Source organism: Musa acuminata, chromosome BXJ2-4 (genome assembly GCF_036884655.1).
Source record: "Musa acuminata AAA Group cultivar baxijiao chromosome BXJ2-4, Cavendish_Baxijiao_AAA, whole genome shotgun sequence".
Taxonomy (NCBI): Eukaryota; Viridiplantae; Streptophyta; class Magnoliopsida; order Zingiberales; family Musaceae; genus Musa; species Musa acuminata.
Genome location: NC_088341.1, coordinates 34,299,731 through 34,313,864, shown reverse-complemented (window position 1 = coordinate 34,313,864; position 14,134 = coordinate 34,299,731). Strand labels below are relative to the sequence as shown.

General features: G+C 45.1%; 4 protein-coding genes across 4 annotated transcripts; 1 reads left to right on the top strand and 3 right to left on the bottom strand.

Annotated features, from left to right (window-relative positions):
- Positions 1-3,691: 3,691 nt before the first annotated feature.
- Positions 3,692-4,836, top strand: LOC135609149 (uncharacterized). The gene has a single exon (XM_065102243.1). The coding sequence runs from the start codon at positions 3,999-4,001 to the stop codon at positions 4,509-4,511; it is 513 nt and encodes a 170-aa protein (XP_064958315.1). The 5' UTR covers positions 3,692-3,998; the 3' UTR covers positions 4,512-4,836.
- Positions 4,837-7,375: 2,539 nt separating this feature from the next.
- Positions 7,376-8,485, bottom strand: LOC135608759 (glycosyltransferase BC10-like). Its single transcript, XM_065101798.1, has one exon. It carries the CDS (start codon positions 8,483-8,485, stop codon positions 7,376-7,378), a length of 1,110 nt encoding a protein of 369 aa, XP_064957870.1.
- A 654-nt stretch (positions 8,486-9,139) lies between these two features.
- Positions 9,140-10,552, bottom strand: LOC135609148 (glycosyltransferase BC10-like). Its single transcript, XM_065102242.1, has 2 exons — positions 10,018-10,552; positions 9,140-9,936 (listed from the first exon to the last, which is right to left on the bottom strand). Exons 1-2 carry the CDS (start codon positions 10,531-10,533, stop codon positions 9,259-9,261), a joined length of 1,194 nt encoding a protein of 397 aa, XP_064958314.1. The 5' UTR covers positions 10,534-10,552; the 3' UTR covers positions 9,140-9,258.
- A 1,665-nt stretch (positions 10,553-12,217) lies between these two features.
- Positions 12,218-13,816, bottom strand: LOC103975419 (glycosyltransferase BC10). Its single transcript, XM_065104988.1, has 2 exons — positions 13,110-13,816; positions 12,218-13,030 (listed from the first exon to the last, which is right to left on the bottom strand). Exons 1-2 carry the CDS (start codon positions 13,626-13,628, stop codon positions 12,392-12,394), a joined length of 1,158 nt encoding a protein of 385 aa, XP_064961060.1. The 5' UTR covers positions 13,629-13,816; the 3' UTR covers positions 12,218-12,391.
- Between the last annotated feature and the right edge of the window lie 318 nt (positions 13,817-14,134).

Below are 14,134 nucleotides of genomic sequence, written 5' to 3'. Positions count from 1 at the left end.
TTTGTTCACATTATTTATAAATAAATAAATTATTTAAGTATGAAACTTAAATTATTTATAAATAAATGATGACATGCATAAATCTATAAATAATTTTTTTATCATAATATTCTTATGATTGATGTATTATTAATTATGGATAGCTTATTTTTGTGTAGTTAATATGCCTCATGAGTCCTAAATAAAATGCACAATTAATATGAGGAGTATTAAGGTAAGTAGACCTCAATTATCTTTCATAATCGGTTTGAATTTGGTCATGCCTAAGAAAATATTTTGTGTAGCAAAAAATATTCTCATAATATTAATACTTTATATTAGACATATGTTGATGTCACGGTTGACTGATGGTTAAGAGCTTTTATCTTCTTCCGTAGACTATGAGACCATATATCGAGTTATGATCGAAGACGAATATTCACTAAAGAGAATATTATTTTCTTCGTTTGGAAAATAATATTGCTCTATTTGCTGTAGATGGTAGTCAAGACATCTAGTTTACAGCAACATTTTCTTATCGATTCTGTCCGTAGAGAGTTTGATCTATAAATCTAGAACTTAGCTATAGTGTGCCCTAAATATAACCATGCCAATTACATCGGTATGGTCATGTCTCTTATTGCTTTGCTCACTGTAGCTCAATTCAATCAATAATTTCTAAATCTTGAACTTTACTACGGTGGCCAAAGCAATATGGAATTATTTTGAACAAAGAGATTAAAATCAAAATAATGTAGAACTTACCTTTCTTGCATTATGATAGGTAAGATGAGATCAAACCTTAAACCTGAAAATGAATTGTTAGGGTAAACTCCCATAACTAGAGATAGGAATGGATGGACCAAACATGACCATTGATGCTCTAATTTATAATCCAAGCCACATGGTTAGATTTCTTAGATATAGAGAATAAATTTACATCGAATATAAGTGTATTTTGATATAATGAATGTTAAGACCTGGGTTTGATGAGTTAATTGATCTATCAACTTCGTTTGGTCTAAACCATTTACTATAAGTCAATCTTAATCTTATCTACTTTTGATGTGAGAGGGTGTTACAATGAAATTATTCATTCCTTTTTTTTTCTCTCTCTAATGGACAAAAAAAACGTATGCATGAATGAAGTGTTGGTTTGGTCTTTCTATGGAGAGTATTTAGCATATGGAGATGGTGCATGCACATTAAGATTATGTATATGAAGTGCACTCACAGCACTCATTTGGATGAACATTAGAGTTGGGAGCTTCTGACTATCGAGGGCGATCTAATTGATCGGCGTTGCTACTCGAGTCGATGACGGTAATCACAACGACAAGTACTTCGACATTGTTGTAGCTGAAAGAAGCAACTCCAGCGAGCAACGAGATGATGTCTCCCTCACGAAAGTGGTGGATTCTCTGGTGCTCGTCTCGGAGTCTCTGACATTCACTTACCTCTTGCTCCCATTACTCTTAGGTCTGCTGAAAAGATTGAAATGTCTCTGGGCAGCCAAGGAACACGATTCCAATGATAACCCTTCTTGCATTCATCGTGGAGATTTAACAATGTATATATATATATATATATATATATATATATATATATATATCCTCAGAACTGATGATATGGAATCGAACCAATACATTCGAAGAGCGCGATGAAGGTGCATGAATGAGCCTTGGATGACGTAGACGAAGCATGGTGCACCGAAGAAAGATGGCAAGAGAAGGACTCACGATTGGATGGTACAATGATATGTAGTCACACCGACACACTGGAGTTGCTCATTGAACTGATCAAAGTATTCTGTATAGCCAGCTGCCGAGGGCACACACCGAGTGGGCTTAAGGGCGCTAAGCCTCTCGATTCGACATTGGCTCACACGTTCGAGATGGCGCGCGCACCATAGCTTAGTGTTCTGTAGAACTCCGAACGAGGAGAGAGTGGTGAAGTGGGAGGGTTTTCAAAAGAGAAGAGAGAGAGAGAGAGAGAGTATAGTTCGTATAGGACTAATATGTTCTTTGGGTTATCGAAAACTCGATCGATTTGACCTACTACAGTTTGATTCTTTGACATTTTCGATCCAAAAGTCAGATCGATCGTATCGGTCGATTTGATCCGATTATGGTGTTATAGAAGATCATTATTAGTTAGCTTCATGAAAGCCTACAACACATTTGCACAACAATTCTTTGGTGAGCCATCATAGATGCCAAGAAGGATGCGATGGATGAACAGAACATATGAGTGAGCGAAAGGAATCATTTCATGGGCAGATATAGGTTGAAAGAAATCCACTCTTTGTTTCTCCTTGGACTTCAATCTTTCTCGATGAACTGCATCAATCAAATGAAGAGACCGATGAGGTTGGTTGGTTGTTGTTCCATCAAATACTCGATTGAAGAATAGCCGACATAACGAAAGACTTATGCAGAAAAGGGAGAGTGGAAGAAACATTCATGCTTGTCCCTAAGTTCATGTCTTCTTAGCTTGTGGATATGGTTGGTGGTGAGAAGGCAGCACCCAAACTTAAGCTGGAGAAAGCATTTAAATCGAAGGATTTCTTGTCACAGACAGACATACAATGAATCTATAGATGGAGTGGAAATGGTTGACGATGCAAGGAATGTGGCAGCAGCATTAGAATCTTATCTTTCTTAATGCCAACAATGGATCGGATTGGCATCAACTTCTCTCTGCATACCTTAAATCTCGAGCTGAATCAGCTTTGTAGGTTCCTACTGTGAGTTCTTAAACTGAAAGATTAGGAAAAGATCTCAAGCTCAATGGTGGATGTTGCTGGTCACATACAGCAACACCAACTTACCATCAATACTTTTGATCCATGCTTGGTCTTCTTTGCAATGAGGAGACACTTCTTGGGGATTTGATGGCATGAAGGTGAGGAAACCGTGAACCAAACAAAAGGAAGAGGAAGTAGATAGTGGTAGAAGTCGCAGTGATTCCCAACAAGAACATGACAAGAGGCTCTTTGCCACGATCTGAGCAACATGTACATGAATCATGAGAAGAGTAGCGTTCTTAGTTACAGATACATTCCACCACCTATCTGCACACAACACAACGCATACACTAAACTCCGGCCATTCCTGATTGCTGAAGAGAAGCCAACGAATCACGAGCAACACAGCCTCATTTGGTAGCGTAAACCTACTTTCGGCGAACTCTCTGCCGCCGCTCGTCTTGGCGACCAAGACAGCGGAGAAGCTTCGGCATCACCGTTCTATTTCTGGCAGCCGGGCTGGACCAGGGAGAAACCCGTTTCCCCTTCCACGGGCCGTTACTCCTGGAAGGGGGGCGGTTGGACGTTCCCCCACCGTAACTACCTCTCCGCGATAACCGCGCACGTGTCCGAGAAATTTCCGCGTCACCAGCCACCGTACACCCTAACGACACCCAGCATGGGTCATTCTGGGCTCCACTAGTTTACCAAATTAAAAGACAAGTATTTTTCCAGGTAATAGTTGAAGTGTCCATTTCTATATTTCTATTTATTATGAGGTTCACTACCTCGCGGATAAGAAACTACAGATGAATCATAGTGACTTTACGATTATTGAAGACAACGTGTCTACTAATTATCCGACGATTAATGAAACTAATCCTACACCGGCGGAACATCTTATTGTCTCGGTTACCAAAACCCCTTCGCCTTCTCTCTTCGCCGTCGCAGCGTTTCGCGTTCTGATTCCTTCATGGGAGTGAAGCAAGAAGAGAGATCGATCGGACGACTTCGCCGGGAAGCCTATACGTCCCCTCGCTGGAGCCATAGTTCAACGCCTTGCAGAGACGCCTGACCACAGTCGAGCACCCGGAGAGAAATGGAGGCCTTCGTCCTTTGACGCTCCTCTTCTTTCCGCATCCACCCGATCAAAGCGCCCGCGGTTCGGTGTCGGAGAAGAGAAGAGGAGAAGCCAAAATTTTGAAAGTTTTACCGCCATGAGAGCGTTCGGCTTCTGAGATTAGGCCGCCGATCGCACTTAAGGGAGGGGAGGATGGTGTGGAAGAGGCCCCAGACTCCCCTGCCTCCGGAGGAACCGGCATCCGCCGCTTCCTTGACTGGCAGTGGCAGCAAGACCGTGGTCCTCAAGGAACCCGGGAGGAGACGAGCAAGGTTTGCGGAGATGGCTGGGGAGACGGCGGCGGAGTGCGCGGCCGTCTGTTGTTGCTGCCCATGCGGCCTTGTGAACCTCCTCGTGGTCGTGGTGGTGAAGCTGCCGGCGGGGCTCGTCCGTAAGGCGCTGCGGCGGATCAGGAACAGGTCCCGTAAGAAAGCCGCTGTCTCGCGACCCAAAGTCGGTGCCTTGAACCACGACGACGTCAGCATTCGCCGCGCGGCTCTCCTGGCGACGGCCGGAAACAAGGAAGCGTGGCCGACAAAGTCGCCGTCAGAGGAGATATTGGAATTGGAGAAGGTGATGTTGGCAAACTTCTACGGCGCGGGGTTTTGGCGGAGCCCGTCCCAGAGGGAATCCAGTGGTAAACCTCTGTTCCAATTTCCACGGTAAAAGGAGAAGCAGAAGGTTCAAAGGTGGCATCTTTTACTATTCTGTTCGAATTAATGGAAGAATCATCGTTCCATTGAAGCTGATCACTTGTTTGAATCCACTCGAAAAGCTATTGGATTCAGTCCGCGGAAATGTTTGAATAATCATCAAGATATGTGTCATTTCCAGAAACGAATACATCAAAATGCAAGATATGTATGAACAGTTTAATGTAGACATAGCATTTATTTTTTGGATACTGATGCATGCTCCTGTTCCTATAGTTGGTATGAATTGTTCTCTTCTGTGGACCATGGGGGTCTATTGCATCAGTGTCCACAGGAGATCGATTTAACAATTAAATTCTTTTGCTTGTTTTGTGACGACGTACTGCTGAAGTCTCTGTTTGGTTGTACCTTTTACTGTAGCATATGTTAGCCTGAGTTCTTTGATGCTTTGGGTTCTTCTTCCTTATGTTAGGTTGTCTTCTTTAGGCACTGAGAAGCTTGTTTAAGGGCACCGCAATTCAAATGTTCTCGTTGAGGTCTCAGAGAAAGGTCAAATGAGCTTGAATTGCTTTGTAGTGCATGTTTGGTGAGAGTATGTAGTTTGGGCAATCAACATGTATTACCATGGATTAGAAGTGGAATAAGTGGGTAGGTGTGAAGAGTTTGATATTTAAACCAAGTCTGAGATAATGTACTATAGGTTTATCTTGCAAATCCTTTTCAGTTAATTTAGGGTAAGTGGACTTTGTTGGTTCTGCAAAGAAAGATGTGGACAATGACATCTGAAAGCAGCTATGTTCTTATTTTTTCCAAGTGTTCGAGGTGGAAAGGCATCTCTGTGATGCAGTCATGAAGAAAGAAATATGGTGTTTGATATTTTATCTGACAAACATAGTCTTTCTTGCTTGCAACTGCCATCAGTGGGTTATCATGAGAGGCAATTGTTGGCCTTGTGGATTGGGGTCAAGGACAAGTTCCAATAGGTGGAGACCTTGCATCTGTTACTCTGTGTCACCTGGGCCACATTGTAGAGTTGCTAGGACTACCCATCTGCTACACTTAATTTTCTCTTCTATTTGGTAATAGTTTTGATGTCAGGTGGTCCATGACTCTTAAATGTGGGCAAAGATTAGGTCAAAAGATGTTCTTCTGGATTTTCTCCCTTAAGAAACCTGTAACTGTCACTAGCTTTTGCTTGATAGATGGGAGTGAAATTAGCAGTGGGGATGATGAGGCAGAGATTGGAAAGAGTGACTTCAGGTTGTGGTATTGGTGCAGTTTGTGTCTGTCAGAAAACATAGCCAGGTTTGAGGCCTGTAATAGTTTGGACACAGAGAGAGAGAGAGAGTCCTTTTAGTTTTCATGTTGTGACAGACTACACATTCTTTACATGCTGCAAGTGGGGTCTGGTTTCTGATTGTGTGGAGAATCTGTTCTTGTTCATTCCATAAAGATGACACAGTTGAGAAGTTTGTGATGATAGAGAAACCAATTGCTTAGCTTCTCATAGAGTTTGTGTTCTCACAAATTATCTATTTGTTATAGTTATTATGGTACATGGTGAGGATTTTGTTGGTGCAACAAGTTTCACCAAAATATCCTTCCTCAAGGAACAACAAAGAATATCCAAACTACTTGGTACATGATTAATTTCAAGTCTGATGCCTACTTAAGCTGAGTCATTGATTGATAACATTTTTTGTATGTCTTTACTGTGATCATTTAAGTTGTCCTGTCTAGGCCACTACAATTACTGAACTCAACAAAACAAAAATGGACTCCTCTATGAAGATTAGATTGTGGTAATTGTGCTTGGGCAATGTTGCAGCTAGTGAGGACAATTGCTGGTTGAAAACTATTCAACACCCCCCTCTTTGGCCTGGATTAAATTTGGTTATAACCCACAAGTCTCATGTCTTGAACTTTAATATCTACCTTGTGATTATTGCATCATTTTAATCTAAGAAATTAGGGGCCCTTTCCTGCATCTTTAACTCTTCAAATATTGTATTGTCCTGGTGATCTTGGTCTGTCATATCAATATATGATTTTATTCAGATTTTAAAAGGTCTGATGAAATGCAGTGGCAAATTCTGAAGTTGATTTTCCATGTTGAGTAAGCAAGTAGTTGTGCATTTCTATCCAAAACATGATTCATGTTTGATCAAGACTTGAAATATGAACTTGAACTGGTTTCTTTTACTAACCAAATTGTGTTATCCTTGGAACAAATAAGTTCATTTGCAAACTTAACTTCTATGAAATTTTACACAGCTGGTATATGTTTTTGACAAGATTACACACAATATTTTGAGTACTTTGCATCTGTACCAGTAATCTGTTCTCCTACTTATTTGTTGACCTTGTGATCTCAAAAATTACTTTCTGTGAGACATGACAAAGTCAATATGGTTTTTCTTAGTTCTCTGATTAGTTCCTGACCATAGAATCTATCTACACATACCTTCCCCTAAACATAGTAACTCTTCTTTTATATCCTACTGATTATATCAAAGCTCAATCAGACACCATATCATAAACCAGAGGAAGTTTAGTCAATCATTGGCAAAAGTTTATAGCTTATCTGTAGAGCATATCTGCAGTTGGTGCTGAAACTTTCATGCCCTGAAAGCATCAGATCTGTGGACGATAAGAGTCAGAACAGAGCATGTGGATATATGAAGCGGGCAGAGTCTGATACAAAGGTTGTGTTATAGGTGATGCAAAGGCTTCTCAAAACAATGTGCTGAAGCAGCCATTTACACAAGTAGAGCAGAAAGATTTGTTTCAGGTCAGCAGATCAGGCAAAGAAAACTCAATTTCTGAACATTCTGGGTTTATTCTTGAAGATTGATATGAACTCTAATGGCAACAACATCAATAAGTTTCACGAGAACCAAATCCAAGGGAAGTGGGTGCCAGTTTCAGCAGAGGCCACAAAGCACTTGGAGCAAACCTCCGGGCGAAGAGGAAGCAGACTGCCGTCGGCTTGTCATTGTGGGAGCACTCGTGCTCCTCATTGATCTTCCGCAGGAGTTGCTCTGTGGTATCCTCCATCCCGAACGTCACCGGCTCGAACTGCCCGCTTCTCCACAGCTCCCATGTTATGCTTCTGTTAGCTATGATGTGGGCAGCCTTGACCGTGAGCACGGTAGGGAAGTAGTGCTCGTGCTGCACGATCATCTCACTGCGGAGTCGATCGAACTTGGGGTACACGGTGGTGTCGTTGACGACGACGAGGGCCACCCGGCGGCTCACCTCCAGCCACTGCGTGCCCTTGCGCCACTGCGAGAGGCCGACCTCGGGTGCGAGTTTGGGGGTGTAGCGGCCCCTCGCGCCGGGGCCGGGCATGTCGAAGGCCTCCACGAAGCTGTACTTGGAGCTCATCAGGTACTTGTAAGTGAAGCTGAAGTTGAAGAGCGGGATGCAGGCGGGCGACAGCAGGACGAAGCGCTCGTTCGAGAGATCGAGCAGTGCGTTCGCCAGGAGTCGTCTCGCGGCGTCTATCGTGGAGAAGCTTTTGCTGTCGGACGCCGTGCTGGGGATCTGCCTCTTGTAGAACACTGAATTCACTGCATAGTCGCCCTGCGAACTGTGGATGTAGGTCGAGTAGAGCCCTTGATATCCTCTAAAATACCTGTCCCAGAGAGGCGTCAGAGAGATGCGTTCTTCCGCCAAGAACATGAACGCAACCTTGGGCGTCCCCCTCGATCGATACTTGCTCAGCTTGCTCACCCTCAACGCATGCTCGAACAGCTGCACGTCGCTCATGTTGTGCATCAGACTGGTGGGAGGCCGGTAGCTGATCTCCTCCTCCGAGCTGACGCTCCAAGCCCACAGCTTCTGCTCCGTCGACGTGCTCACGACGGAGAGCGCGACGACCAGAAGCAGCAGCACCGCTAAGACCCTCACCAGCACCGCAACATCGTCCGAGGAGCAAACGTTGGACTGCATCCGCTTGAGATCGAAGCGACTGGTCTCCTTCATCGTGGAGGGTGGGGAAGCAGTCGATCAGCGTAGTGCCTCGTTATACAGCAGAACTAGAGGGATCGGAGTTGACTTGGAAGGCCTCGATACCGCATCAAGAACGTGATTACCGGATCATAGAAGTAACAGGAGGACTTGACTCGAAGGCCAAAGTCGTCATGATCTATGGAGGTTTAATGGCCCGAGGTCCACATGGAACAGATGGATCAAGAAAAAGAGCTGAAGGAGATGTGATCCTAGGAAGTATTAATTGTTTCGTGAAGTGCGCAAACGACGACCTCGGGAGACGAAGAAGAACCATCCGGCCGCTGCTGCAGTATTAATTGTTCCACAGATATAGAATTCAGCTTGATTTAGTTTCTGCCGGATAGCTGAATTGATTTCGATTCCTTTGTCGAACTCTAAGTCAAGATCTTGTAGATAAAGAATGAGAATCTACAGCCTATAGATTGTAGATTACAAGTCGCTGCAGAACACAGATAAGCACATGCAAAGTTGACGACGTGAGAAAGAACTAAGAAAGAACCATCGATTTCTCCTTAAACTGATAAGAATACAAAGACCTATTAATATTTACTGTGCATCCTCAAACAAACGATTCCTTTCTGTCGTTACCGATCCAAATTTATTAGAAATATTACAGATAAAGTAAATTTTACGAAAGAAGCAGATTATATTGCTGGGGATGAACAGTAAATTCATATATTAATCAGAGCAATAGCTTGGACAGTTCATCTCCCTCCCCTCGAGCTGAGCTGATGGCCATGAAGTCCTCAGGACTTTGAGTCTTCTGCATCAGTCCTCGACCTAACGGATCCAGAATAAGCTGATGCCGACTCTAGCAATGGCTCTAACGCACTGGTAGCGAACTTCCTGGCAAACAGGAAGCAGATAGCAGATGGCCGGTCATTGTATGAGCAGTTCCGATCCCGGTTGATCTGCTCCGGGAACGTCCCGTTCATGTCATCCTTCCCAAAGGTTGCAGGGTGACCTTGGTGATCCTTCTTCCACATCGTCCAAGTAAGGCTTCTGTTAGCTATAAGATGGGGTGCTGTAATGGTGAGCACCGTAGGAATGTAGTGCTCATCCGGAACGATCGCGCCCCCGCCAAGCTCATGGAACCTCGCGTAGCATGCAGTCTCGTTGACGATGACAACGGCGACCTGGCGGCTCATCTCGAACCACTGCGTGCCCTTACGCCATTGTTGGATGCTTATCTCGGGCTGCAGCTTCGGGTCGTATCTCCCCCTGGCGCCGGGGCCCGGATCATCGAAGGTCTCCACGAAGCTGTACTTGGATCGCATCAGGTAGCGGTAGGTGAAGCTGAAGTCGAACAGAGGGATGCATGTCTCCGACAGCAGAACGAAGCGTTGGTTGGAGACGTCGAGCAATGCGTTTGCCAGGAGTCTTCTTTCAGCGTCGACCATGGACAAACCACCCCAGGCTAACACCTGCAAAAGCCGAGATCTTTACGAGGAAGACGATGATTACGACTCGAAGCATTTGGGAAACAGAGGACTCGTTGTACGTACCTGGCTTGGGATCTGCCTCTCGTAGAACACCGAACTCGAGGGGTAGTCGGGCTGATACGACGGATGGGAATGGACGTAGATGGAGTAGAGTTCATGGTGGCTTTCGAAATACTTCTCCCAGAGGGCAGACAGTGGCAAACCTCCTCGAGCCAGGAACATGAAGGCGATCTTGGGAGTACTCACCCTGGAACGACGATACCTGCCCATCTTGCTCACATTCACTGCACGCCGGAAGAGCTCGTCGTCGCTCATGCAGTGTGTCAGGTTGATCGGATGCTGGGAAACCATGGAGTCTTCTTCTTCTTCTCCCATGGCGGGGTTCCAAGACCACAGCTGCTGGCCGGCGTAGGTGCCGAGAACAGAGACGATGACGACGAGGAGAAGCAGCACGGCGAAGACCTTCACCACGACGGTGACTTCCTCCGATGAGCAAACTCTTGACTGCTTCCTTCGGAGGTCCAAGAAACGGACTCCATCCTCCATGCAGACATGAGCTGAGCTGCTGCCGCTCTGCATTGTGGAGTGGTGAGGGAGGACGAAGGTTGGGTCCAAGCTAGGGTTCAGATCGATCCAATGCGACATATATCTGGAGATAGAGATGAGATGGAGTCAACTTAAGTTGGAATTAGTGCACTTAAATTGAGAGATCTTTTACTCGATGTGACTCGGAGAAAGCCATGAATCCCGTTTTCATTATTTATCCTCTATATAAAAATATATTTAAATAAACATTTATAAGTATTGTAAAATATAAATATGAAATTTGCAAGTTGTAAATACTAATGCAACCAAGGCATTAAGACTGAGTCATCATCTCTATAAGTCGTTACAAGACTGAGTCATCATCCAATAATATCAAATTCGATCGATGATAAAAAAAATCATAGCTCAAATTCAATTATCTAACCTTTATATGCATATATATTCTTCCTTCTTAACTCGTTTATCCTCGTGGAATCTCTCACACGAGAGATAAGATCTCATTCATTTGAGTATAAATCTCAAATGCTCGTTTTACTATGACTTCGTTTCATACGTCTCTATACTTATTTCCTTAAATGATCACGTACTTGTAATGTAGCTCTACTATATCTCTCACGCATATCAAATGTTTGTTAAAGGATCTAAGATAGTTCTTTGCATGTAAAGTCGCGTAGAAATGCACATGTAAAAAAAAAAAAAAAAATGTTTTTGATCATATTATACATATTTCGCTTTGCCTATGACAACACGTGTTAAATAATAAAAAATACAAAACAAAAGCACTGTCAACAACAAAATGGGACCCACAACACTACTGCAATCTATTATGATAAGATATAAAAATAATAATAAAAAAAGTCACTGGCATGCATTAAACATATTGACTGCATTGACTATATTACTCCATCGCATTTTTCTTCTTCTTCTTCTTCTTCTTCTTCTTCGAAGCCTTTATAGACCCTCCCATGTGCGTCGAAATCCTTCTCGGATGCAACGCATGAGCTGCCGGCTGGAGAGATTTTAGTGGTCTTTCAACAATTGTGAAGCTCCTTTGTTGATGTTTTACATTCTTCCCAGCCCTATAAAAAGGCCATCACTTTTAATTTTCTCACAGTAAAGTCCCCAGAAGAACTAATGCGTTCGGTTCGTCTCCACTCCCTCTCTCTACGCTTAGTCTCCCACTTGACCGAAGCATCGAATGGTGCGCTCGTTACCAGAGGGAAATCCCAATGTATTCCTTGGAGAAGCATCACTGTGCATGTCATTGTCAATGACTCGTTGTCTCGAGTGCAAGACGAGCAGCGCAGAAGCCAAGAACGCAACGGAGGAGAGCAGTCGACAAGGAGCCGCGGTTGGCGGCCGGTCAACTTTGTTTGGGCTTCGAGCACTGTCTCCGTTAAATCCACAGGCGTCTGCTTTAACTTCGACAAGGTTTTTGTCTGCTGTGCAAAGAAGCGAAGAAGAAGAAGAAGAAGAAGAAGAAGAAGAAGAAGAAGAAGAAGCCAGTGGCGATGTAATCTGAGCTGTGGCCAGTTTTCCATTTCGGTTCATTTGGTGCTGTAGCTCTTCCATGAGTAGTATTGACCTTAATTCTCCATGACGAACAAGGTTCCTGTTTCATTAAGACTCCTTCCGTCTTCCAGGAGCAAAGTTCTTGAACCAGAACAGGACTTGGAATGCATGTTCTTCATGAGGAGTTGGATTCGTGGCCTTGTCAAGAGTAATGCACAGTGTATAAATATTATTATTAGAAATTTCTGAGTTTGGTGGTTACATTTGTCGATGATCATGTTCATCTGTTCATGCCTCGATGTTGTGATCTCTCAATCTCATCCTCTTTCCCAATGCTCTGTAACTTGGGCATCATCATCATCATCATCATGTCTTCGCTCTACCCAAACCCAAGAGAAGTGGGTGCCAGCTTCAGCAGAGGCTCCAGTGCACTGGGAGCAAACTTCCTGGCGAACAGGTAGCAGACTGTCGATGGCTGGTCATTGTAGGAACAATTCTTCTCCTGGTTTATCTTCCTCAGGAACCCATCGCTCACGTCATCCTTCCCGAAAGTTTCCGGATGCGGTCCTCCGGTCCAGTACGCCCATGTCAGCGTTCGATTGGCGATGAGATGTGGCGCCTTAATGGTGAGGATGGTGGGTATGTAGTGCTCGTCCTGGAGGTACATCACGTCGCGGAGCTCGTCGAACTTGGCGTAGTAGTGGGTCTCGTTGACGACGATCACGGCCACCTGGCGGCTCGCTTCGAACCACTGCGCGCCCTTGCGCCACTCCGTCACGTTGATCTCCGGCGCCAGCTTCGGCTGGTATCGCCCCCTTGCCGCCGGGCCGGGCTCGTCGAAGGCGTCCACGAAGCTGTACCTGGAGCTCATCAGGTGCTGGTAGGTGAAGCTGAAGTTGAAGAGCGGGATGCAGGACTCCGACAGCAGCACGAATCGCTCGTTCGAGAGGTCGAGCAACGCGTTCGCGAGGAGTCGTCTCTCAGCGTCCACCAGGGACAGACTCCCCCAGTTCACCACCTGCAGATTGGACGCTGAGATCGTTAACATGACGAGGACATGAACAGGGGAAGCCACTGGTCATCGAAGGATTCGATACCTTACTCGGGATCTGCCGCCTGTAGAACACGGAACTCGACGCGTTGTCGGCGTGATACGACGGACGGGGATGTATGTAGATGGAGTAGAGTCCACTGTGACCGGCAAAATACTTCTCCCAGAGCGGCGACAGCGGCAAAGCTCCCTTGGTCAAGAACATGAAGGCGATCTTGGGAACCATTCCGAGACGGTGCCGGCTCAACTGGCTGACGTCCATTGCACGCTGGAACAGCTCACCGTCGCTCATGTTGTGCATCAGGTCGGCCGGTGGCTGATAAGCCATGGAGTCGTCGTCGTCCTCGCGCGGTCTGAACCTCCAGGACCGCAACCGTTCGTCGTCCATGGAGGTGGTAGCGATGGACATGACGACGAGGAGAAGAAGCAGTAGAGCTAAGATCCTGAGCAGGAGGGTGACTTCCTCGGGTGCACAGACCTTGCGCGGCAGCTTCGTTGCAGGGGCGGGGCAATGGATCTGGATCTCCATGGAGCTTTGAGTTGGGCGGCTGCTGCTGTTCTTCATCGAGGTGAAATGAGGAGGGAGCTCGGCAAGGTTGGATCCAGTGGCACACTGACTCGATTAAAGAAGAGGTGCAAGAGATCAACACGGCATCACAGAGAGAGATCATTTGTATATACTATATGTGGTTTGAAGAAGAAGAAGAAGTGTGGGTGGGTTAATGGCACACAATCGATGTGAACTGTGGGCATGCGAAGGAAGAAAAATGGAGAGGCATTATTATATGGTGTTGTTGCATTTGAAGTCATTTAATGTCACATCTCCAACATGATCAGCCCGAGAAGAACGGAGGAGGTGAAGTGATTTGGGTGCAAAGTCGACTTCGACTGCCGAGGCTTTTTATCCTTCCTAAGTATCAGCTCGACACAAATCCAACGTGTGACACGAGAGACAAATCCGACGTCAAATTCTAATTTTGACTTGCAATTCACTCTAAGGCCACATTCTGTAAGTCAAAGCCAAACACTGATAGCATACTTTGACTTATAATATCTGCCAACATAGAAGTC

Coding starts and splice junctions, on each gene's coding strand:
- LOC135609148 (XM_065102242.1), bottom strand. CDS start 10,533: ATGCAGAGCGGCAGCAGCTCAGCTCATGTCTGCATGGAGGATGGAGTC. Junction 9,937..10,017: donor AGAGGCAGATCCCAAGCCAG/GTACGTACAACG, acceptor CGGCTTTTGCAG/GTGTTAGCCTGGGGTGGTTT.
- LOC135609149 (XM_065102243.1), top strand. CDS start 3,999: ATGGTGTGGAAGAGGCCCCAGACTCCCCTGCCTCCGGAGGAACCGGCA.
- LOC135608759 (XM_065101798.1), bottom strand. CDS start 8,485: ATGAAGGAGACCAGTCGCTTCGATCTCAAGCGGATGCAGTCCAACGTT.
- LOC103975419 (XM_065104988.1), bottom strand. CDS start 13,628: ATGAAGAACAGCAGCAGCCGCCCAACTCAAAGCTCCATGGAGATCCAG. Junction 13,031..13,109: donor GGCGGCAGATCCCGAGTAAG/GTATCGAATCCT, acceptor TCCAATCTGCAG/GTGGTGAACTGGGGGAGTCT.